At 45.3% G+C, this 25,913-nt stretch overlaps 1 protein-coding gene across 5 annotated transcripts in view; it reads right to left on the bottom strand.

Annotated features, from left to right (window-relative positions):
• The window catches only part of Nhsl1 (NHS like 1), a 230,131-nt gene that overhangs the window by 137,220 nt on the left and 66,998 nt on the right, over positions 1 to 25,913 (bottom strand). The window contains exon 1 of one of the 5 annotated variants that reach the window (XM_052751120.1): positions 11,189 to 11,463. The exons of the other annotated variants lie outside the window; for them this stretch is intronic. Within the exon in view, the coding sequence (XP_052607080.1) occupies positions 11,189 to 11,213 (25 nt within the window). The 5' untranslated portion in view covers positions 11,214 to 11,463. Of the gene's footprint in view, positions 1 to 11,188; positions 11,464 to 25,913 lie in introns of those variants that run through there. 5 annotated transcript variants of the gene reach the window in all.

Raw genomic sequence — 25,913 nt, 5'->3', positions numbered from 1 at the left:
TTCATGAAGCTGAAGACTTAACTCAGGGCCTTGTGCTTGCTAGGCAAGTGCTCTACCACTGAACTAAATCCCCAACCCCTCTAATTTCTTTTCAACAATCTACTTCAGGATAATTGTAAAATGCAAAAATTTCGGGAAAGTATGTATAACCTAATAGGAGGTTCTCTGAAGCTGAACTTTTCAACTTGTATTTCAACTCATAAACTTTTTCACACACACACACACACACACACACACACACACACACACACACACACACACACAAATCTATTAAGAATCAAAAGTATCCCAGCACTCAGGAGGCAGAGGCAAGAAGATCCCTGTGAGTTCAAGGACAGCCTGGTCTACAGAGTGAGTCAAAACAACAATGAAGTCAAAAGTGCATGTGCTAATGATCTGAACACTGGACACTGAGCTGGTGACTTACAGAGTGACCGTAAGCACTCACTTTCTGGATCTTTTCGATTCTGTTACATATAAATGCCATGAATAATAAGGGAAAAAAACAGCACCTTAAAAACAGGAAGTTTTCAGTTTGAGATTCTACTGAAAATTCAATTTTCAGCCAATAATGCCTGCTTTAGTATTTGTGAGGTCTATCAGGACATAATCTTAAAACGCTACATTTTTAGTCAACGTGGTTCTAATTTGAATAGTACTATATAGATGCAATGCAGTATCTTTTAAAAATGTATTTATTTATTTTAAGGGTACTGATGTTTTATCTGCATGTATATCTGTGCACCAGACACATGCTTGGCGCCCTTGGAGGCGCTGGGCTGGGACTCAGTTACAGATGTTTGTGGAGCCACATGGAAGTTGAGAATTGAACCTGGCTCCTCTGAAAGAACAACTCTTAACCAATGGGCTATTTTTCTAGGCCCTAGTAGGAAATCTTTTATTATTTCAGATTAAATTTCCTATAGCTCCCCAAAGCCTTTTTCCCTCTGGAAACAACTGTATAAAAAAAAATCAATGAGAATGTAAAGATTTACTTATTTTTATTTTATGTGTATGAGTGTTTGCCTGTATTTATATATACACACATGCAGGCATCATACATGCATCTGGTACCTATGGAAACCAGAGGAGGGTATCAGAGGTGAGTCATTATGCATGTGATGGGTACTGAATCTGGGTACTCTGTAAAAAGCAGCAGGTATTTTAACCACTGAAACATCTCTCCAGCTCCATGAATGGGAATGAATGAATACATTGAATAAATAAATAAATAAATAAATAAATAAATAAATAAATAAGAGCCTAAGAAAATCAGAAAAATCATGAAACCAGTGAGCGTCAGTTATAACAACCAACATCTTCTAGTCACAGTGGTCTAAGCCAACCCTTGCTACCACCTTGAAGTACAGAGTCAGAATTGAAGAAATCAGAAACTTTCTTGTTCATCTATGACCAACTCAAGCCCAGTACTGAAATTATTCTCTGAAAAAAAATCAAACATGAACATTTTCATGAGAAGCCCCATAGTAATTAGAGACATTTTAAATTGCCCATGTTACTGTGTCTTCACAGTGTAATCTAGTTAAAATACTTGTTACAACAAAAACTCCTTTCTGCTCCTCAATACTTAAACTTCTGTGTGGCCAGAACAAGTCACACTGTATTCCAGACACCTGTGACAGATCACTTGAGATTATGGAAGAAGATGGCCAAGAGGGTTATCTAAAAACAATCCTCCGATCTGCATCTTATTTAGCACAATCTGGAAACTCACCTTTAAACAGGCTTCCACAAAAGGGTCCAAGCTTGTAAAGGTTTCAAACTCATGACTTTTAAACTGTTCAACCACAATTTGAGGTAAACAGGCAGAGTTGAAGTCACTACTTACAAGTCCACAGAAAATGTCCACGCTGTAAAGAACACATGGGGACATGGTGCTACATGAACGGAGAACGGCCTGGGATAACACATCTGAGAAATCGGAGATGGTACAAGAGGAATGTGGTATAATGGCTGGTTATCCTGTTTTATTTTTTTGTTTCTGTATAAATACTCTAGTCATCTAGTTTTTAATTTTCATTCAGAATTATACTAGCCATAGAAAAACTCAGATTTAATACTTAACAGTTTTCCATATTTCTTTACTTCAGTTTGTGCATGTGTGTGCATGGGTACGTGTTTTGTGGGTGCACATACACACGTATGCATGTTCACAAGGAGCCAGAGTTCAATCTTGGCTGTCATCCCCCCCCTCAACTCCGCGCACTTTTTTTTCCTTTTTTTTTTTTTTTTTTTTTTTTTGGTTTTTCGAGACAGGGTTTCTCTGTGTAGCTTTGCGCCTTTCCTGGAACTCGCTTTGGAGACCAGGCTGGCCTCGAACTCACAGAGATCCGCCTGGCTCTGCCTCCCGAGTGCTGGGATTAAAGGCGTGCGCCACCACCGCCCGGCTCTTTTTTCTTTATTCTTCTCTCACATACTACATCCTGACTGCAGTTTCCCCTCCCTCCTCTCCTCCCAGCCCCTCCCCCTAACACCCCCTCTCCCCCAAATCCACTCCTCCTCCTTTCCCTTCAGAAAAGGGCAGGCCTCCCAGGGACATCAACCAAACACGGCAAATCAAGTTATAATGAGACCAGGCACATCCCCTCATAGTAAGGCTGTGGCAACCCAGTCGGAGGAAAAGGGTCCATAAAGCGGGCAAAAGCAGAGACTTGGCTGTCGTTCTTCAGAAGCTGTCCGCCTTGATTTTTTAGGAAACGGTCACTCCTTGGCCTGAAGTTTGCTGAATGGATGAGGTTGGCGGCCTCGGGAGTCCCAGAAATCCACATTTCTCTGCCTCTCCGGCACTAGGGCTGAGTTTTGGGGCCCAAACTGAGGTCCTCAAGCTTGCATAGCAAGCACTATTCCAACTGGGCTATTTGCCCAGCCCCCGCTTCAGCTTTTTAAAAAATATAAAATGCTGCACATAAGCATCCTGCCTTTTCCCTACTACGCTGTGGAAAGGATTTTTCAAATTTGGTGTCTATCATTCACAAACATGTTTTTTCCATGCTCTTTCTATATACCTGTGTGTTTACTGAGATGTAGTATTGACTCATTTGCTTGTGGTTCATAAACAGAATTTATACCACCAAGATACGTTTTAGGTTATTTTTCTAAACAATACCTGAAACTGTCCACTCTGCAACTAAAGGGCTCACATTCTTCTTGATTCTTCTCATGAACCAACGCACCTGATCCATTCCCTACAAATCATTTGGATAACTAAAGGGCTACTTCCCAGTTGGACATACCTAAACTTTGCTGAAAGGCATGGCGCTTGTTTCTCTCACATGTGATGTCTATAAAAATCACACTTGGTCTATAAGCATTTGCTTTTAATTTAACAACTTTCAATTAAAATGGAAATTTGGGCACACAGACATTCCAAAATGGGCAAATGGAAACTCTGAGGATTACGACACGCCATCCTAAAATATAAATGTGGTAGACGAGAACATGCCAACTCCAAAATACACCTCTTCGGCACACTTGAACTGACATGGGAGTAGTTCTGAAAATCAGCCCTTTTGTCAAAGCAGTTTGTATCTAGAAAGGAAATCTACATTTCAGAATGTGTACCAGGACAAGAGCTGCCCCAAACGGCCTTTCCTATTGAGAGAATACATCTGTACAACACCACCACGATCCTCAACAGTTGCTCCACCTGCCCCTCCCATGAGGAGCACCACCGCCCTTCCAAAAGCCCAAATGCTTCCTTTCTGCAGTTCGGGTTACCTAAGCTGCAATCGTCTGACACTTGTATGAGTCTCATTTTATCTAGAATCTCTGTGCATGATTCAGTGACTTTTCTGCTGCTAAGCAGTGGTCGATCAACTCAATTAGTAGTTCAGCCACAGAACATGGGAAAGTGAAGGGAAGGCCCTTATCCCTCCCCACCCCCCCACCCCCACACACACACATAACATGAAGAACACAGAAAGAGCTTCCTGCTTGTGGAACTTGGGGCTTTGATGTTTTTTTGTTGTGATGTTTTCCTCTTCCCAGAACAATTTTTGTAGTCACTTACGCTGGCAACGTGCCCAACCAGTTTCAAAATCTCCCAGTGTCGGAAACGAGGATCCAAACTGCCAATGACTACTTCAATTGTCCCTTTACAGCCACACGTGTCAGAGCCTGAACGTGGTAAACTCGTCTCGTGAGCAGAACACAGAAAGGCCTAAAGAGCACTTAAGACACTGGCGACATTTGCTCCCCACGGTCAAAAAATGGAGACACTAAATGGAGAGAGCATCTGTTACTGGATTGTGCCGCTCCAAGACACGCTCTCAAAAAGAATGTGTGTATCCAAAAAGGAACTTGGGGTGGGGGTGGGGGGGGGGTGTTGAGGAAGGACTTGTACAAAGCAAACGCCGGGTCCTCTCTCCACCGACGGCAGGTAGGAGTGTATTGAGACTGGCAAGCCAGAGCTAAGGCAGGCGTTCCAGGAGAGAATCCCTTCGTGATTTGCCTCACTAGCCCAGTAATGCCGTCATCTGCTGTCACTGTCAGGAACAAGGACAGTGCTGTCTCCCAAAGCTCCCAAGTGAACACAGAGCCATGGAGCCTCACAACTGTACCCACGTGGGTCTCCTGCCCCTACCGGAACCACTGTACATTGGACATCAAGGGCTTCATCTCTCCACCCTTATGAAAGCTAACGGGAGCATGCTGGCACCACAGTGCTGGGCTGCTGGCAGGTTATTTTCAGCAGCAAAGGGAAGCGGGCAGCAGGGGGTCCCACAGTACTCTAAGTAGATGTGGTCCGTGGACAAAAAAGAGGATGGCTAAGGCCAAGTGTCTACAATAATATCAGGCCTGTAAAGAGTGGGTATCCGGGCGGACACTAGAGGCCTGTTAGGGAAAGGTGTCTCTATGAACACCCGGGTTCCACCTATAGACTCTAAATTCCAAAGCTTGCCATCTTGCCTAGCTGTTAGGAGACATATTTCTTCCCCCAAATGATGTGAAGCAATGAACGGTTTATAGAAAAGTGTGAAACTCTGGCAAATTAAGAGAAATTACTACCAAAAAAATTTAATAAAACTGTAAAGGGATGCTGCTACATTACCCTACCTAGACTGAGGAATACCAGCTTCGCTTTAAAATAAATAAAAATAAATAAAAAGAGGAAGATAGGCATCCCTGGGAGCCCGGAACTTAGGAGGCTGGGGCAAGAAGAGAGCCGTGAATGAAAGGCCAGTCTGGGCTACACGGCCTGACTGAGAGTCTGCCTCATAAAGCAAACAAATAGAGCTAATACTGTCAATAATAGGTACCAGTCCCTCCGGTCCCGCTACCTCTACAAGATACCTGGCATTATTGGTTATAGTTGCGAAGAAAAACACACCTGGTTAAGTGTGAGTTCAAAAGGAAGACAGTTAATGATCCCAACCAAATCTTTGGTTCAGAACTGAAACACTGTTTCGGCACACAGGCAGTCACAGTCAAGCGCAGCACGCATTGGGGATCAGGCCAGATGTCGCTTAAGGAAATGACATTACTCAAGAGCCAACTAAGTGTCGCTTAAAAATTAATACGTAAGTCTATTATTTGGCCAAAGCCAGATGAGACTTCCTCTACGAAATGAGATTATGTGGAAGGCTCAGAAAAGATCAGAGTCAGATTTTCTTAACCAGGCCATAGCCTCGCAGGAAAGAAATCAATAGTGTAATCCAATGTTTATCCAGGAGTCTACTAAAGGTGGGGGAGGGGTGCAGGCAGAGAGGATGATTGATGGGTGCCCATTTGTAAGTGGCCAGGGCAGCACCAGACCCTATGTCTGATAGTCTGGCATCGCTCAAAGGCTAGAGATCCAGCTGGGCCAGACCTGGCTGAAATGGATTGGTGCCTACATTCTCAATGATGTGGAACACTGGAGCCATGTTTGATGAAGGATCCTTGTTCAGTAGATCATGTGTTTGGGAGCTTTTGTTTTGCGCTCATGTTTTCAAAGTGTTGCCCCTCCTGGGCTGTGTCTGGAGTATACTCTTCATGCCCGTTTACTATCAATCTGGCTTGTTTGTTTGTTTGTTTGTGTTTTGTTTTGTTTTGTTTTTGAAACAGGGTTTCCCTGTGTAGTTTTGGTGCCTGCCCTGGATCTCGCTCTGTAGCCCAGGCTGGCCTCGAACTCAGAGATCCGCCTGGCTCTGCCTCCCAAGTGCTGGGATCAAAGGTGTGCGCCACCACCGCCTGGCTATCAATCTGTTTTTTTAAGATGTTCCTTTTTGTTCATAGTTGAACTGCTAACCTAGATGCTGGGTTGGTTTCAAAGGGTCATATGCCAAAGACAAAAAGTGAAAATGTCCGCCATGTTCCTAACCTTAGCCAATACATAAAAATGTCTCAGATGCATCAAATGCAGGGGCTGGTGATGGAATACAGTGGTAGTGGACTTGTCCAGCATTTCCAAGTTCCATCCCTGTACTATAAAACAAAAACTTAAACAAAAAGAGTTCAATGTAAAGCATGAACTCCGCCCCTAAAGAAGCTTCCTGGACACCTGACCAAGGTCAATAGGTCCCCCAGAAGGAAGTGGACGGTGCCTCCAACAGTCACCATGAAAACAAAACCACATACTGCATAGTATGTTTCAGTCACAGACGCTTGAGACCACGGGATCTCAGAGATAATCCCCTCATTCTCCTACGGATGAGGAAACAGTCACTGTCAGGTCATGTGTTACACAGATGTTCCCATCTAAGTAGTTTACTCTTCTGCTGCCTGGCGCCAAGCAGCTGCTCCGTTAGAGATTGTCACTCCCTGGCAAACTTGAGACCCACACCTGGCACAGATAGAACTAACAGTAATAACAAGGAAATAGAACTGCGTTCCAAGATCACACCTCTCCAACAGCGTGGAACCTGGATCTCATGCACGGTCCCTTGAGTCAGCAGAATCATGTATCCCTAGAACAGACCAGTGGCGTGGTGTGTGTGTGTGTGTGTGTGTGTGTGTGTGTGTGTGTGTGTGTGTGTGTGTGTGTGTGTGTGTATCCTTGGAGCTGGAGAGATAGCTCAGAGGTTAAAAGCATCGGCTGCTCCTCCAAAAGTCCATAGTTCAATTCCCAGCAACCACAAGGTGGCTCACAATCATCTACAATGAGAACTGGTGCCCTCTTCTGGTGGACAGACATGCATGTAGGCAAAATACTGTATACATAATTTTTTTTAAAAAAAAGCATTCCTTCTGAGATTAACACAGAAACCTGATCCCTTAAAATATGTTGTTCTTACTAAATTTTAACACCTGGGCTGGGGAAAAAAGTTCTAAAGAAGAGAAAATTAACTGTCAGGTTTGCAGCATTGAGTGTAAACGTTTGACTCAGAGCCGTTGGCGCTATCAGAGAAGTTTTTTACCTCATCTACAGTCTATTGAAAAACCTTGTGTGAAATCCTGCCTTCCACAGGGAGCACGCCTCAAAACATGATTTGCCTTGCTGTAGATGACCTTTAGTAAACCCCTCAATAAGGTCACCTGCAGTGGAAGAGAACTAGGGGGCAGGGGGCGGTGTGCCACAAGGAAGGATTACTCTAACTCAACACTGCCCAGGACTGAGTTCAGAATGGGGGGGGGGGGGCGGGTGTGCCTCCACTTCAAACCTGTGTGTGCTTCACAAATTAGGAAGTCATCCATTTCAACAGCTCAAGGGATAAAACTCAGCAGAGTTCTATTGCACTTTGGACACAGCATGGATGAAAGATAAAGGACAGAAGAGAAGCTGGAAAGATGGCTCAGTGGTCAAAGAGCACAGGCTGTCTGTCCCTCCAGAGAACCCTGGTTTGAATCCCCGACCTACAAGGTGACTCACGGCTGTCAATCACATCAGTTCCAGGGGTGTCTGATGCTTTCTTCTGGCCTCTGCAGACACACCAGGCGTGCTACAACATGGTGCATAGACATTCATACAGGCATAAAATTCAAAACAAAGCAATGTAAAATTAAAAACAAAACTGGGCAGGACAAAAAAGACAAGGAAGAGCGGCATGGGCTTGAGACGGGAGGATCCAGCCCCAAGGTTCGCTAGCCAGCCAGCCATCTAAGCTTAGGCTACTAGTGCATTCCAGGCCAGTAGAAGACCCTGCCTCCCTCAGGGGGGAAAAAGAAATCACAAGGTAAATGGGTCCTGGGAATGAGGAACGTTATCTTTTTGTCCTTTGGTATAAGCGCACACACACACACACACACACACACACACACACACACACACACACACACACCCTAAAGAGTAACGATCCTGGAATTGCTCCATTTAAAGAGTGCTTCTCAATTGGGCCTGGTCCCAGGTGACCTCTGGGAGTACTTAAAGTCAGACCCCTGGGCTCCACTCCAGATGCACAGAACCTCTGGAAGAAGGACCTGAGAGTATCCCGGGGTCCTATCACACACACGTGAGGGCAGCTGTCTCATGAATTGCCTGGAGGGCATGCAACATTCTTCGTGTGGTCAGAATATAGACATCCAATAACCTGCCACAGAGAGGAAGCTGCCTTCCAGGACAAGCTCAGGGTGAGGACAACGTAAGTAGCTCAGCAGGGACTAACCACCCCCTCCCTGATAGTCCCACACAAGAGGCTTCAGGTTTAGCCAAAAGACCAGTGGCAGTTTCCGCACTGACACACTCCTACGTAAAACCTCCCTGGGCCCAATTCCCTCTCTTCTGTCCCTCCTCCTCCTCCTCCTCCTCCTCCTCCTCCTCCTCCTCCTCCTCCTCCTCCTCCTCCTCCTCGAAGTGTGAAAGGATTTGCTCACCACTGGGTGGTTTTAATCTCATGATCTCTATCCATTTTCACTTCTCCCTGATCCCTCCTGCTCACAGTCTCCCCGCTCAGCTCTCCCGCTCATCCGTCCTCAAGTGTGCCTCTGTCTGTAATCGGTACCGACTCTGCCTCCACCTCCTTATGCCTGTCGCGGGCGGGGCGTTCACTGTTTCTCCAGTTTCCAGGTACCTTACAAAGGGAAAGATGAGGCGAGCTGTGCCGACCGGAGGACAGCAGTAAGCTCCCTTGAACAAAGGTGAGAGAGTCTTGCCTCTGCCCTCCCTTCTTCCACTCAGGAAAGTGCTCGGCCCACTCTCTACCCCACTCCACCTCTGCTCTCCAGCAGCTGGTGCTCAGCTCCGACCCTGTCAAACCCTGCTTCGAGCCCTATCCCAGATCACACCCATACTACAACTCAGGGCCCCTGACGGAACCTCGTCTTTCCTGTTATCTCCTGGTCCTCCCAAGCGGCTGTTCTCACCATTCTCAGAAATCGAGCACAGAGGAGTCCCTGGGTTTGCCTGGTTTCTTAGTTTCCAATCTCTTGCAGCCTCCTTCTCCTTATTCCGGGGATGAGCAAATTTTAACTTCGTGAGTTCACAATAAACGTTCATCGGCTAACGCGGGAAGAAAGAGGTCAGTGTTTCCCTTTCCCCTTTTAGAAACATGCTGGGATAACACAGAGTGACAGACATCACAAATATTTAAATTAGGCGGAGCTAGACCTGGCTGTCAACTTTTCTGTTCCCGGACAGCGGCAGCCCAGGCAGGCCTCTCCGAAGCACAGCAACAGCGCCACCTTGTGGGAGAGGCGATCCCTACCCAGAGAAACCGCTGCCATTTTCAGATGCTTCTTTCTGAGAATTTGCAGACTATAATCAACCAAAGGAAAAGGTAACGGACTATTAGTACCAGATCTCCAAGGATAAAAAGCACCGGTAGATAACACCACACTGTAGGCTTAAGGTGAATGGACAAAGAGACAAAATTATGCAAACCTTCAAATAAGCCAAGAAGCAATATTTAACTATTTAGTCTTATCTCTAGATAACATTTATTTTTTGGCATAAGTATTCTCATAAGAAGTTTTTTAAAAATTGTACATAACCTTTAAGGAAACAGCATAACTCACGGTTCAAAACTTAAAGTAAGCTGGGGGTGTGGGGCAGTTGATAGTGTTCCCGGGCAGCATGCACAAAGCCCTGGATTCAGCCCCCAGCACCACATAAACAGGACCAAAAACTAGGCCCGGTGGTGTTTGCTTGCAATCCTAACACTGTGCAGGCAGGCACAGACCAGGGGCCACCACTGGCTACATAACTAATCTGATGCAGGTGCAGACCCATGAGACACTCACTAAACTAGATGACCACACCTTTTTAAACATTTACATAAGTAACTTCTAATAGGCCCAATGCTGACATTTCAAAGCATCTGTCAGTCTAGCCCCTGAGTGAAAGAAAATAACGGAATGAAAATCACAGGACTTGAGGGTCGGTCCCCTTAATACAAACAAACCGTAAAAACCCTGTAGCCAGAGCTAAACATTGGAAGGCGGTAAGCGGGCAGTTAACTGATTCTAAGGCAAACACGAATACATTTTAATAGCCTGGTCCAAACATTTTTCTAAATACACAACCACATGTTAAATGAGGTAGCAAGGGGCTATTTCCAGTTTCTGAGAGTTGTGGAGAAATTTTCAGAGTTCTGAGGACAATCATGAGGCTGTCTCCAAAACCACCGCCACGGGGCAGCATGCTCCACAGCAAGTGCCACAGCCACAGGCCACCAGCTGTCCACACCTTTCCTATCAATGGCAGTGTGCTTCTTCCTTGTGGGCTTCCCGAGCCAAATCCCTCTATTTAAGCAGCTCAGTTCAAAATTTTAAAACTGAGGTTCCGTGTACCGGATGCCTAGGGGAATCTCATCCGAAGGTTGTTAGAACAAACACACCTACTTCTACACTGTGAGTGCCATCCAGACTAGCTGAGCCTTGAAGACGATGGCAATCCTCCTGAGAGGTGATGCACACCTGACATGATGCACAGAAGGCACTGGGCCATTGTCCTCGGAGGTGGCCAGTAGCATGCAAGCCCAGGAGCCCTTTCCTGGGTCCAGTCCCAGCTCTTTCTTTCAACCAGGGTTCAGAGCTGGCTCTGAAGTTAGTACACCCCCTCAGCCCCCCCCCCCGCCCCCGCCACACACACACACCTGGACACACAGTTCAAGTACATTTGTGAGTCATGCTTCCACTTCCTCTCAGGGTTCCAAGGAGTCCTTGGGGGCACAGAGTTCATTCATTCACAATAGCGCAAACTCAGTCACCCTGAATACTTAACCATGGTACATCACATCGGTGGCTAACTAAACCTAAAAATAAAGAGAACACTGACCCTTAGCACTTTAAAAGGATTTCCTTTCAAACCTACCGTAAAGCAGCCACCTCACTTTCATTAGCAGATGAGAAGTGAGTCATTCCTTTTGATCCAGCGGACAGGCTCCCCAGGCGCAAACTCACACGCATTATACTTCATGGGGCCTTTTAAATATTTACTTGTTGGTAGGGCTCTGCCTTTCAGGGCAAAGATTATAGTATTTAGCCACACAAAGAAAGGAGGGGGTACATCTATGAATTAGTAAACTGCCAAGACCTCCATTCGTTAATTCAGTCCAACTTCAAAGGGGAGTTTGAGCGGACCTTCAGCTGCTGAGAATTAACCTTCAGAAAATTACTGAATCAAAAAGTGCATTGGCCAATCTTCTACCAAAACGGGTGGGAAGGGGGAACTGCTCAGCTGTAGGTAAAGGGAGAAAGTCTCTTCCTATGCAAATAAGTTGTATTTACCTCCCAGAAAGTTTTGTAAGGATTGCTGGCCTCCTCCGAGCACAGGGCCTTCCCACCCTTTGATATGCTGATCGCGCCGTGGATTTCTAAAGATGCGGGAGATATTTGATCACATTAATTATTGGGGGTGGAGGAAGTGGGGACTGCAGGCAAGAGGAGAGGGAAAGAAAGACTTCTCTAAACAGTGGGTTTGTTTGGTCGTTCAGGGCACGGAACAATCAGGTTTCCATTCACAGCTCTTTCAGGGCTAGCTGTGAGGCTATGAAAGCATCTAAGGAGAATGCAGCTGAGGACAGCCAAATCCTTGACAGCCTTACTTCCCACTGCCAACGGGAATGCCCGTTTCCCTGGACTTCTTACACTCCCCGGTTCTGAGTAAAAGCATCCCTCCTTACCTGTTCTGAGTGCGTTGCCCTGGTCTGGGTTGGTATTTCTGAACCATGGCTGTGTGTAAGGAGTTACCTCAGGAGTTTTTGACTCTACAGATGTGTGGGCTCCGTGCCAAGTGCACAGAATCCTAAGGAACAGCAGCCGGAGCTGCAACCGCTTCTGCGTCCCCGGAAGACCAAGACAAAAGACACATCATCGATAGGGCATGGACAGCCATTGAGCCCACTAACAAGGAAGGCGCTACACAGAAAGCTTCCGATGAGTCCCCAAGCCGCCAGACAAACCCTGTCACTCACAGGTGGCCTTTCCCAACAACACACAACACTGGTCAGGCACAGGCAGCTGCCACTAGGTGGCTGCTAGTTACACCTGAGCTAAATCCCGGTGCCTCCGAACCAAGCCCCCAACCTAACAGTTCAACGTTTCCTGGGCCTTGGGATGTCAACTTACATAGTTCAAACTTATAGTTAAGACTTTTTCACAAAGTAAAAAGTCACCCGCCGCGCCAACACCAACACTATTGTGCGATGCGCCACACAGGATGAAGGCTGCTCTGGGTCTTGTAAGTCCGTCAACTCTAAGTTTGGAAACGAGCTGCTGGCTAAACAACTGCTTAAGCCATTTTACGTGCACACTTTCGGCACAGCGCATGTCAGAAAGACCGGACTGGCACAAAAAGAAGGGAATTGTTAAAATTCTTAAAGTTTCAAGAATCAGCTTCCACGTAATAGGAAGAACTGGGCTAGATGTATACAATGTTCTGTTTTCATGTATCCCCGCAGGCCAGAAGAGGGAGCCAGATCTCATTACAGATGGTTGTGAGCCACCATGTGGGTGCTGGGAATTGAACTCAGGACCTCTGGAAGAGCAGCCAGTGTTCTTAACCTCTGAGCCATCTCTCCAGCCTGAACTGGGCTAGGTTATAAAAGAAGTTCCTCCCGTGCAGATGTTTTCACCTTCACAAGACGTGTCTATACAGCAAGAGTGAAAACCGTCCAGCACAAAGACACAGGCAGAGCTGAGAGATTGTTAGGGAAGGGGGAAAAGCATCCTGATTAGAAAGTTGAACATGAGGGGCCCAGAGTCTGGTAAAGCTCTTGGCTATTCCGGGCTCCATCTTTCCATGGGTGTGTCACAGGATCTATATACTGCAGTCACACTCAGCCTCCATGGACAGCCTCCCAGAGGGTCAGTGGCTGTCTGAAACCACAGACAGTACTTAACCCATGCATTGTCTTAAACATTCATACCTATGACAAAGTTTAATTCATAAATGATGCCCAGTAATAGGTCAAAAGTGATAAGGGGCAACTATAAAGTATACATTAAGAAGAGAAAAAAAGGAGTTTACTGCAATGATGGTTATATGAGGTGATCTTTTTTCTCCTCCTCTTTCTAAAAATATTGCATTGGATCACCTCACTGAAGAGAATCACTTTATAGTTTCATTCTTTTTTTTAATATTTATTTATTATGTGTACGGTGTTCTGTCTGCATATGTCCCTGCAGGCCAGAAGAGGGCACCCGATCTCATTACAGGTGTTTGGTTATGAGCCATCATGTGGTTGCTGGGAATTGAACTCAGAACCTCTGGAAGAACAGTCAGTGCTCTTAACTGCTGAGCCATCTCTCCAGCCCTATAGTTTCATTCTCATATCCACAGTATCAGCATCAATATTCCGGCACTTTGGAGCCATTCTTAAGTAAAACAAAAGTGGCTGAAATACATGCAATATGCAACAATCACACTGACAACCAAGTGTCTGTCTATAAGTGGTTGACAAGGAGGTAGTATATAAGGTGTGGCTACACTGGACAAACAGACCAGTGTGTTACAGCTGGAACACAGTGGCGTAGTATCAGATGACATCACACTACTGAGCAGTGCGCAATGGGAAAAGTTTGAAGTTTTCCTTTGGTATTTCTAGGCTGCCGTTGACATCCTATAACTGCAATTGTGGAAATAATCCTCCTGGAGAAGGGAAGGGAACCGTGATGGACAGGCAAGAGGGTGCTCCGATATAGCCTAACTTTCTCCTCTTTACTGTTAGCACGGCAGTGCTTCTGGATCCCTTCTCTTTGAACACTATCCTTTCCCCTCACATCTAAGGGGGCAAAAGAAACGGGGTGTCCTAAACCTATCTTCAGAAACCATAAAGAAAAAGCATCCACGATAAAGTGTCTTTTCCCTTGCCCCACACAACTCAAGCAGAAAGGCATTTCCTTGGTAGTGATCTGAATGCCAACAGGCAGAAGGGACAGTCCCTGAAGGCTTAAGGAGAAGGCGGGAAGTCTGGATTCTCCCTGCCTGGCCAGCGGTATAAGCCAGGAGCTCTCTGTGCCAGCAACTGTAATAATGAAGGGCTTAGATTGCCACCCGTAGGGCTGTCCCAGATGTGCATGAAGGTTCCCTGACCATCAGCACCAGACAGTCAGAATAAACAATGCAATCCCTCCACTATTGTTAAAGTACAATGGGAGGCCCCCAGGGTCATCTGGAAATCATTTCTGAAAATCAAGGCTTTTCCAGCCAGGACATGGAAAGCACTTTTAAAAAATCTAAAAATAGGCTGAAGGGATTATGTGAACAAATCAAAATATGATTTTGATGGATGAAATGGGGTGCCAAGCTGTCATGACACAGTCAAAACTATGTAAGGGAACTAAGTGTTTCATTTAGCAAGAAGCTTCAAATTATTCAGGGGTGATGCCGCTTGGCAAGATCACCAAAGGCCTTGAAAGAATCCACAGCACCACAAAGGCATCGGCAGGCTGTTGGCCACAGTTAACAGCAGAGCAGTTCCTGGGAAGTGAGTAAAGCTGTGCTAAGTTTGAAATTCCCATCCATTCCTCACCCACATTCAGCTGAGGCTTGGGGATGGGGGGGTGGTCCTCTCAAGGCTTCAAATGACACAGTCCTTTAGGACAGTTGCTAGAGGCAGTAGCACAGCAGAAAATTCATCCTGCCCTGCCTGAGCCCTATAAGAAACCTAAGAGGCCGATCTGAAATGCTCAGGATTACCACTTTACAATCATAAAACGCCATTTCTACTGCAGTCACTTTTTTGATTGTTTGGCGACAGGGTCTCACACAGTTCTGGCTGGTCTGGAACTTGTTATGAAGTCAAAGGTGACCTTGAAGTTTTTAATTTTTAATTTTTATTTCAGAAAGTCCTTTCGTTTATTCTCTCTCTCATCGTGTGTGTGTGTGTGTGTGTGTGTGTGTGTGTGTGTGTGTGTGTGTGTGTGTATCTACCGAACAATCACGTTAGCTAACTTTGAACTTCTGATCCTCCTGTCTCCACCTCCAGAGTGCCATACCACCACATCCAGTTCATGTGGTGCTGGGGAGCAAACCCGGGGCTTCCCATCTGTTAGGCAAGCATTCTTCCTATTTCCATGAAAATACTAAGCTGAGCAAAAAAGTGCTGGCATCTACTGAATAAAACATAGCTGATATCATTTCTGAAGCTGATGTCATCAGCTATCACAGACCATAAAGAGAACAAGGAAATTGGGCAGTCTAAGTTGTTTTATTTAATCGAAAATGATTATTAGACAATTTCTCCTTCAGATGGAGCGGTTTTTGATTGTGTGGTGCTAAGGATTTATCCTAGGGTCTTGCACATGCTAGGCAAGCACTCTCTCACAGAGCAGCATAGCCAACTCTTGGTCTTCTGAGACAAGTTCTTACTGTTTAGCTCAGGTTGACCTCGAACTCACAATCTTCCTTTCTTAGCCTCCCAGGCCTGAGATTACAGATATGGACCACCATGCCCAGCCTCAGTTGTGCTACTGGTTATTCGGGAACTTTAATTCAAAACCAAAACAAACGTCATCACGTGTCTCACCTCTAGCAGGTCTTACACAGGTGACATTCCTATTTTATGTAGTTACTTTAGTGCGGACACTGACCTTCTGACTTCTGTTTCGCAGCTGTGCATCATCAAGATCCATAGGTGAACGATGCAGTATGACCAGTGGGAGAAACGGAACAAGCCAATCAACTCACTGTAAAACTGGTTATTTAAGGGGCCTGAGAAATGGCTTAGCAGTTAAGAGCATTGGCTGTTCTTCTAGAGAACCTGGGTTCAATTCCCAGCACCCACATAGCAGCTCACAACTACCTGTAACTCCAGTCTCAGGTACCCAATACCCTCTTCTGGTCTCCACAGACACCAGGAATGCCTATGGTCCACAGACATAACATTCAGGCAAAACACCCACATATATTTTAATTTGATTTAATTTTAAATGGATCTATATAAAGCAAAAAAACAACTGAGTGCATGCACATCCCTTATATAAAAACAAAAAAAAAAAAACATATTATCTTATACCAACCTGACAAAGCCACACTTAATATCAAATAAAAAGTATCTATTAGGTTTGCCACTAAGTTATCCTGGGCTTAATACTAGATAAGGAACAGAAATCCAATTTTGTCATCAAAAGCTGCAGAGTTGACACACACCATTTCTAAACATTCAAATCATCAACATAAACCCCAGATTTCCTAGTTTCAACTCCACTAGTAGAAACAAAGGATCTATGATAACAAGCTAGTGAATTGATGAGGTATCTACATCAGAAGGCCTTAACTGTCTGGCATTGCACGGAAAAGAAAGAGCATATAAGGTGGATATGTGTTTATTAAAGGTCACTGTGTGCCAGGTACAGTGGGAAATACCCGGGACATTCGATAAAGTTAAGACAACAAATCGTTTGAGCTACCAGGGCTAGAGTCAGGAAAGCTGGAAGGGCGGGGTACAGGCTAACAGGCTCTACCCTCACAAATGCCATGCAAGTTTTAAATTTGCAAGCTGCGTGGTTTGGCTTTACCAAATGAAATGTATATTAGTGCTACCCGATAGAAAACTAAGTAGAATTCAACAGAGTCAACGATGGAGCTCTTTCTCATCTCTTTGCACACTTTCTCTCTGGACGGGAGGGGGTCTCCTCTCTTCCTGGACTGACCTTTGACATTCTCATTACTATGGTTTCAACCTTCTCTTGCTCTTAGATTCCTGTACTCCGCTCTCGGCAAGTTAACTGGTTTTTGCCGTAGTACTGACAAAGCTTCAGTGACCTTCATAGAAGCTGCCATCTGGCTTCTCTTGGCTCTCTTTTCCTGCCGTCCTGTAAGCTAAGTTTCTACTCACCTTATTCCTGGTCCACATCTAACCCTAGATCAATTTCCTTCCATCAAAAATAAGACCTCCGTCCCCCTTACAGACAGTTACAATTCTTTTTAACCTATTAACACTCACTTAATTCACTAACGCCGACTGCTTGGCAAACACACTTTTCAAATGCAGGATCTGGCCTGCACTCTGTTCCTGCACTTTCTGGTCTTTACTGTAGTTAGCGATGCTTTGAATTCATTCTGTCATCCGGAGACCTTTCAGGGAGGCGGGCGTGAGGCAGGGTGCTTCAGATTCAGACAGACCTGAGCGTTTCACTGCACTTACTGTGGGCAAGCTGCATGGATTTAGAGTCACAGAAAGATTTGAGAACTCGTCTCTCTTAAGAGTCACAGGCTTGCTGGGCGGTGGTGGTGGTGCACATCTTTAATCCCAGCCACTTGAGAGACAGAGGCAATCGGATCTCTGTGAGTTCGAGGCCAGCCTGGTCTGCGAAGCCATTTCCAGGACAGCCAAGACTGTTATACAGAGAAACCCTGTCTTGAAAAAAAAATCTCAAAAAACAAAAAAAGATACACAGTTCAAGGAAGGAGCCAACAAACAGCATCCACAGAGCATGTGGCCGGCGCTGGGCATAAAGCATGACCTATGAACGCTGCCCATGACATGCAGTGAGGAACGTGGACATCCCCTCCTGTGGGGATACCACTTCTCTTAAGTAATCATTCTCTTTTCTCACAATCTTGCAAGGACCATTTACAACTGTTACCTCCACATTCACGGCACAGTTCTTGACTCAGCTCACAGCTTTACAACTACACAACTCCCTGGGCGGTGGTGGCGCACGCCTTTAATCCCAGCACTCGGGAGGCAGATGCAGGCGGATCTCTCTGTGAGTTCGAGGCCAGCCTGGTCTACAAAGTGAGATCCAGGACAGGCACCAAAACTACAGAGAAACCCTGTCTTAGAAAACAAACAAACAAACAAAGAACTATACAACTCAGCTTTTCAATGCCAACAAACACGTGTTTGGTTTGTTTAAGCCTACTAGCCACAAAGGACGGCTGCATCTCTGCCTTACTCTTTCTTGCTGATCACCCAATCAAAAGGCGGCATTCCGGGGCTGGAAAGATGGCTCCGTGAGTAGGGGCGCTTTGCTGGGCAAGCCTGAGGACCTGAGGTCAAATACTCAGGACCCGTGTCCAAATGACCAGGCCTGCTGGTCACATGTCTCTAACACAAGTGCTGCTGTGGGTAGAGATGGAGATGGGAGGATGGCTGGGCTTGCTGCCTCGAGCCAAGTGCTAGGTTCAGTGAAACATCCTGTCTCAAAGGAATAAAGTGGTGAGGGACAGAACAGACAGCCAACGTCTGCCCCTGACCTCCACATGCTCGAACAGACAGATGTGTACATCTGCATACATATACATGTGCATACAAGATACATATACATACACTTACACAGAGAGAGAGATAGAAAGAGAGAGGGAGGGAGAGAGAGAGAGGGAGAGAGAGAGAAGAAAAGGAAGAGGAAGAGGAAGAGAGATGATATTCATGAATGACCTTTTTATGATTTTCTTTTTCTCTCTGTTGCATTTTTCCAGTCAGCATATCGTCTATCACTGTGACACAGCGACTCTCCAAGCATGCCCCTGGTACCTGTATTCCAGTCACTAGAGCCAGCCCCACCAAGACCCTCGATCTCAGCATGTCCAATTAGAACAAACTGTCTTCCCTCAAACACAAGCCTTCTGTGTGAAAGAAAGTTGAGAGCCAACACGCACGCCTCACTCTCACGTTTTCTTTGGATCTGTTTAACCTATATCATCATGACAACTAACCAAAGGAGACACTTGGGTAGTAACAGGTATTTGGAAAGAGACCAGGACTGCATGGGCTCCATCCCACCTTGCCCTGAATCTCCTTACGATGCTGTGATGTTGGGCTTCTCTCCTCCGGGCCCTCTAACCAAGGACGACATCTAATCACAAAAGAGCAGTGGACACAGTATTTGCCACATTCTCATTCTCCATCAGCATTCCTCAGCTTAACAGCCCCAGATTCAACGAGTTAGACAAAGGAATGCTCATTCAATTCAAGATCCGGCACACAACTGACCCCAACGGACCTTAACTGACCTCCAGGAAATCCTGAAGGTGACAAATAAAGAATGTCTCCATCAAATGTTGCCCTTTCTCCCTCTGCAGAGCATCCTCCTGTGACCCACAGTCCACGCAGCGAGAAGGGGGGCTTCTCGAATTCTTATGAATTGAACTATATTCCCCAACTAAAGAGAAAGACAGGAGGGTGGGGTGGAATCCTAGTATATTATTTAGAGATAGGCTCTTTACAGAGCTAATCAAGTTTAAATAAGACCATTTCTGAGGCTGGGAGGTAGTTCAGTGGGCTTGCCTTGCCAACATATGGACCTGAGTTCGATCCCCAAAACCAGTGTAGAAAAGGCAGCTATCCTGGCACATCTGTGATCCCAGCATTCAATTCTGCTACTCAACAGGACCTGCTGTCCTCATATTCTCATATCCTCTCTCCCTCTCTCCCTCCCTCTCGCTCTCTCCCTCCCTCTCTCCTTCCCTTCCCCAGGTTCCTAGGAGAGCACTCTGCCATTGAGGGTTGGTGTTTAACCTAATCCAGACAAATGAAGCCAAAAGGCAGGCTACCTGAGCAAACGAGGTTTTACGGCAGGGTTAGGGACAGGCCATGCCGACAATGACGTTCTCAGGAGCGTATTCAGAATTACATTCTTTGAAATGCAACACAAATAATATTATTGGGGATAATATTGAAACAATGCAAAGGCCATTTCTGTCCCTCCTTGACTGCCACCACACATTAGCCATTAACAGGCAGATAAGTCCCTGAGTCACCCAGTTCCCAGTGACCGGTTCCCCTGTGATGGCCAAAACTCAGTGGTTGCCAAGAGGTAAGGTCAATAATATTGAATGGCTGGGTGTTCCCAAGAGAAATTCCAATAATGATCCTTTCACAAAAGCGTTCACCACGATCCTCAAGACTATGGAAAACATGAGGGCCACACAGAGGACCCGAAAAAGGACAAGTGAGTTCTTGTTTCTCATCACAGTGTCTTCACATTTATGAATTAATGCAAAACATCTTCAAAACACTCCCTAGAGCCTTTGTCCAAATTCCCAGAGTACAGACTTCTCCCCCTCAACACCCACTCCTCACTTATTCCACCCCATGAGCCAAGGAGACATCAGAAGGTAGGACGAAACTCCCACTTTTGAAAAGCAAGTCTCCACAGTGTAGTAAGACATAAACATGAGTTCCCAGGAGTGATGTCCCTCCCTGGCAGGCATCCTGGAAAAGTGTAGGCATTTGGAGTTGTGACAATCCCAGGCAGTGGGGATACTGTGGGGATAGTAACATTGTTACTGCCGCTTTTGGTTTTTTTGGGGTTTTTGTTTGTTTGTTTTGTTTTTTGGGGGGGTTGGTTTTTCGAGACAGGGTTTCTCTGTGTAGCTTTGCGCCTTTCCTGGATCTCACTCTGTAGACCAGGCTGACCTCGAACTCATAGAGATCCACCTGGCTCTGCCTCCTGAGTGCTGGGATTAAAGGCATGTGCCACCACCGCCCGGTTTACTGCCACTTTTGTAAAATTGGGGATTGGGTGCCTGTAAAATGCCTGAGGACCTGAATTTGATCCCCAGAACTACATAAAAAGAGTCAGGTATGATGCTGCAAACTTGTAATCCCAGTACCTGAGAGGCAGAAGCATGCAGATCTATGGGGCTCATGAGCCAGCCAACCCGGGCTACATGGCAAATTCCAGGCCAGTGGAAGACTCTGTCTCAAAAACCAAAGTGGACGGTACCTGAGGAGCAACACTCAAGGTTGCCCTCTTTCCCTTCCCCCCTCCCCTGCAAAACACACAGACACACACACACACACACACACACACACACACACACACACACAGATACACCAAAAACGTTCAACAGTTTCCATATTAGCACATTTTTGTTTCATTAAACCTAGCATTTGCGTTTGCCTTTAATGAACATCAAAATTTTCAGGAATACACTGACTAGAAAAATAATTTTGCTAGTTGAGCTTAGAATTCTCTCAGGCACTTTCATCACATGTAAAAACTCCATCACGGACTGCGGCACGGCATACGGCGTTTTCATGGTGCTAATTACACATCCACGTGAGTCCCTAAAGAACTGATTACACTCTCTAGTTAGCAAGGTTTTATCTGAACAATGAACTACAAGAAGCTGTAAAGGACTTGGCTTTTCCTTTTCCTTACCTTAGAGTTAGGACAGTGGACTACGGGTTCTAAATTGAAGGTATAGACACCTTACGTCACCCAGGAAAATCCCATTCCAGATGGCTACTGTGTAGCTCAGAGGTGGAGCAAGCATGTGGCCCTGGGTTTGGTCCCCACCACTGAAACACAAACATTCCTCTTTGTGACCACTTAATACAGTCCAAACTGGGGACAGAAAAGATACTACAAAATATTTTCTTTAAGATTTATTTATTTATTTATTTATTATGTATACAGTGCTCTGTCTGCATGTATGCCTGCATGCCAGAAGGGGGCACCAGATCTCGTTCTAGGTGGTTGTGAGTCACCTTGTGGTTGCTGGGAATTGAACTCGGGACCTCTGAAAGAGCAGCTACTGCTCTTAACCTCTGAGCCATCTCTCCAGCCCAAGATACTACAAAATATTGACTATGGATGAGAAGCACTGCCCTCAGGGTTGCTTATACTTTAGTGGTACCATCTGCCTGCTCTCCTTAGTCCAAATCTTGCTGAAATTCCCAATGGCTGATGCATGAGAAATGATCTTCTGTGCTCCTAAAAAGTCTCTAAGGGCCTCCAGAAAGCAAACAGAACATGGGCCCTCTCTCCACTGTGATCATGGGAATAATCTGCCCAGCAGACGAAAAGGACGCCTGCCTGTTTTCTGCTCCCTCTCTGTAGTGAGGTGGCTGAACTGTCCCTACACCCCTTGCAGCACAGCGAAGATGAAATTACAGTCAATGACTGGATACACATTTCTTTTTAATTCAGGTCAGTCCTGTGCTCTCAACCATTGCCTGGAGAGGAGGAATCTAAGCCCTGAGCTTAGGGCCTGGCTTTCCCTCCAGTTCCCTCTTGGATCAACAGTAAGTCACCTGGAGTTTGTGGCCACCTTCAGCTGTAAAACCAAGATACGTCTGCCACTATTTCACACCAGCATGGAGTATTGCCTCAGAAACAAACAGTCTAAGATGCAAAACTGTATGAATTTTATGCTTTTTCAAGACAAATTCTAAACAGTATAGTATTTTATGTTAATCTATACCTGGAGTCATTTTTTTCCTTCTATAACATATTCAGGAATCGTGGCGCTTGGGAAATGAGAAATGGTTTATCTACCCAACAGTGTAACCTAGACACTTGAGAAACCTCGAGTTTCTCACTGAATGCCTTGAGGTTATCAAATGACAACGTTCAGCCGGGTCCAATCTGATGTCAAGGGAGGGCCTCCGGGTTGGGTCAGGTGAGGATCTGTGAAGGGACCAGAAAGTAAATTTCCAGTGCCTTCTGCATGTCTTTCTCATCAGTCAGTTCCAAGAGATCCTCGTGAGAACCAAGTACAAGGAAGCAACAGAGCCTGTTTGCTCTCCGTTCAAGTCAGCAACGCCTACAGCAAGAGATGACGGACGTATCCATCCGCACCATACAGGATCGCTGGGTTCTTGACTGCAGAGTAACAAAAACCAAGAACTTTCCAACCGCTTTTAAACCTTTACACTTCTCTTTTTAACTATTTATTGATTTTAAGCTACACTTGTTTATTATGTGCAAGTGTATGCACCTGTGCTAAGCTGCATGTGCCCAGGTCAGAGGGCAACTTCAAAGAGTTGATTCTCTCCTTCCACTAAGCAGGTTCTAGGGATTGAACTCAACGAGCATGGAAGCAAACATTTTTATCCACTGATCCACCTTACCTGTCCCCATTCTCCTTACATATGTGGGTGATGTGCTTGCATGTAAGAGACACTATGTGTATGCATTGTCCTTGGAGGCCAAAAGAAGGTAGGTGGTAGATCCCCCAGAACTGATGTTATGGACATTTGTAAAAGGCCAGGTGGGTACTAGGAATTGAACTCAGGTCCTCTGGAAGAGCCACTGAGTTCTCTCTCCAGTCCCACATTTATATTTTGAAAGAGAGAGAGAGAAAGAACACCAGCTCTGAGTGTGATGGTAAGTGCCTGTAATTCCAGGATTCCGCAGTCTGAAACAGAAGAGATCACAAGTTTAAGGGCCAATGTGATAACTGGTCTTTATGTGGATTTATCGCCACATAAAGAGATAATATAGCCAGGCAGTGGTGGCCCATGCCTTTAATCCCAGCACTCAAGGAGGCAGAGGCAGGGGATCTCTGTGAGTTTAAGGCCAGCCTGGTCTACAGAGTGAGTTCCAGGACAGCCAGAGCTGTTACACAGAGAAACCCTATCTCAAAAGACAGACAGGGAGAGAGAAAGTGAGAGAGAGAATGTGGCTAAGTAAACCCAAATGCACAAATGCAATTCTTACTTCACGGAGCTTAAACTACTTGTATAACATATTACTGTAAGTTAAGTGGAAAAAATAATTTTCCACTCTTTAAAATAAAACTTTACTTCAATTTTTCTTACCTTGATGTTAGTAAACAGAGATATAGATGCTTAGCTCCTAATATCCTCATTAAAACTTAATGTTTGGTACTTTACAAGGATCAAAAGCTTTAGTCTGCAAAGGGGGAAATCGTGTTTTAAAATAACCTAGCGCCGGGCGGTGGTGGCGCACGCCTTTAATCCCAGCACTCGGGAGGCAGAGCCAGGTGGATCTCTGTGAGTTCGAGGCCAGCCTGGTCTACAGAGTGAGATCCAGGAAAGGCACAAAGCTACACAGAGAAACCCTGTCTTGAAAAACCAAAAAAAATAAAAAATAAAAAATAAAATAAAATAACCTAGCCTTCAATATTTCAAAATATTCTGAAAATTTGTCACTCAAAAGTGGGCACATCATCTTTGTATAATATAACATACCCTAACCCTGGGTGCGTCTCTGAGCATCAGGATACAAACCTATTTGCAGAAGGTTGCATGTACTTCTCAGTCATTCAGAACGCATCGTCTATGTTCACGTGACAGAGCAGAGAACAAAGGGTTTGGTGTAGTTTCTTGTTGTTGTTTACGTTTGTGTGGTTTTGTTTTGTTTTGTTTTGTTTCACCCCCTTGGATACTTTGTAAAGAAAACTGTTACAAAATAGAATTCAGATGAACTGTAAGAAGTGAATACAGATTGAGCTGCTCTGAATCACATTAACCCACCCGTTTCCCTAAAGGAATACTCGGGGATTGCTGGGCTCCCCTCTTTCTGGAGCTGAGGGTGGAATTCATGGCCTCTCACACCCTAGCCCTGCTGGGCACCTTTGCCTTGCACTTCTGGCCTGACTTTTAAGGAACTTGTTCTACACAGAAACCATATCCGTTGTTGTTTTAAGAATCTGTTCAGTTATGTTCTCTGGTTTTATGTACTGGATGCCTAGCTAAACCACCCTAGATCTCTCAGGATATGGGAACATTCCTGGCGGTCCACGGGGAGCCCTTAGCCTTCTGTAGCGCTCTCAGCATGAGGAGCCGGGACTGCTATGCAGCTACTGCACCTGTCAGAGGTGGGAAAGCGTTGGCATAAAATCACCCCGGGGCAAAGCAGAGACAATGACTAACTTCAGGGACAGGCACTTTCTTCAAAGTGGGCAGCAGTATCACAGAACTCAGGAACTCATTGGCTTTTTAAGGATAGACACAGAGATGAGAGTTAAGGAAGGCACTAGAAATGCATAACTTGTTTATTAAAAAGCGCTGTCGGGTGCCAAGGCCCCAAAGCACAAGAAGGGTATCATGATTTCTTAGGACTACAAAAATATACTCTGCATATATTGAAAAAGATGGCACTTAAGAATTAAGGATTTGAAAAATACAATAAGGAAAGAGCAAGTTTGTTTTTTAATCTTGTTGCTTTGAAATCACTATTTAGGGCCAGCAAGACAGCTCAGCTGGTAAAGGCACTTGCCGCGCAAGCAAGCCTAACCTGAGTTCGATACCCAGAACCTGCAGTGGAGGGAGAGCATCAACTCCTAAAATTTGACCTCTAATCTCCACTTATGAGGTTCTCTCTCTCTCTCTCTCTCTCTCTCTCTCTCTCTCTCTCTCTCTCACACACACACACACACACACACACACACACACACACACACACACAGAGACACACTATATATATATGTATAAAATTAAAATACATAAACTTTATGCATCACTGACTTAAAAGAAATATACAGGGAAATCCCACGCATGTTTCTTTCATCCACCCTTTCCTGAAGAGCACAACTTAATCAGAGTATAAAGCAAACCAGGAAACTGCCAATGGTGCAATTCAAACTTTTTATTCAGCTTACTAATTATATAGAAATTGTGTGTGTGTGTGTGAGTGTGTGTGTGTGTGTGTGTGTGTGTGTGTGTGTGTGTGATTTCATCCCATCACTTTTGTTCCCACCACCGACATCAACACAATCTCACAGCCAGACTCCTTCACACTATTCCTTTAGATCCCTACCTAACTTCCGACAAACACTAACCTGACCTCCCCCCCTGTAAGTACATCATGCCAAGGATGTCATATAAATGGAATTACAAAGTTTCCTTCCTTTTGAGACTGGTTCTTCCCTTCATCCAGCATTCTTTCCATGGGGT

The sequence above is a fragment of the Peromyscus californicus genome, unplaced genomic scaffold (genome assembly GCF_007827085.1).
Source record: "Peromyscus californicus insignis strain IS unplaced genomic scaffold, ASM782708v3 Scaffold_22__1_contigs__length_63687245, whole genome shotgun sequence".
NCBI lineage: Eukaryota > Metazoa > Chordata > Mammalia > Rodentia > Cricetidae > Peromyscus > Peromyscus californicus.
This window is presented reverse-complemented; position numbering and strand designations above follow the sequence as displayed.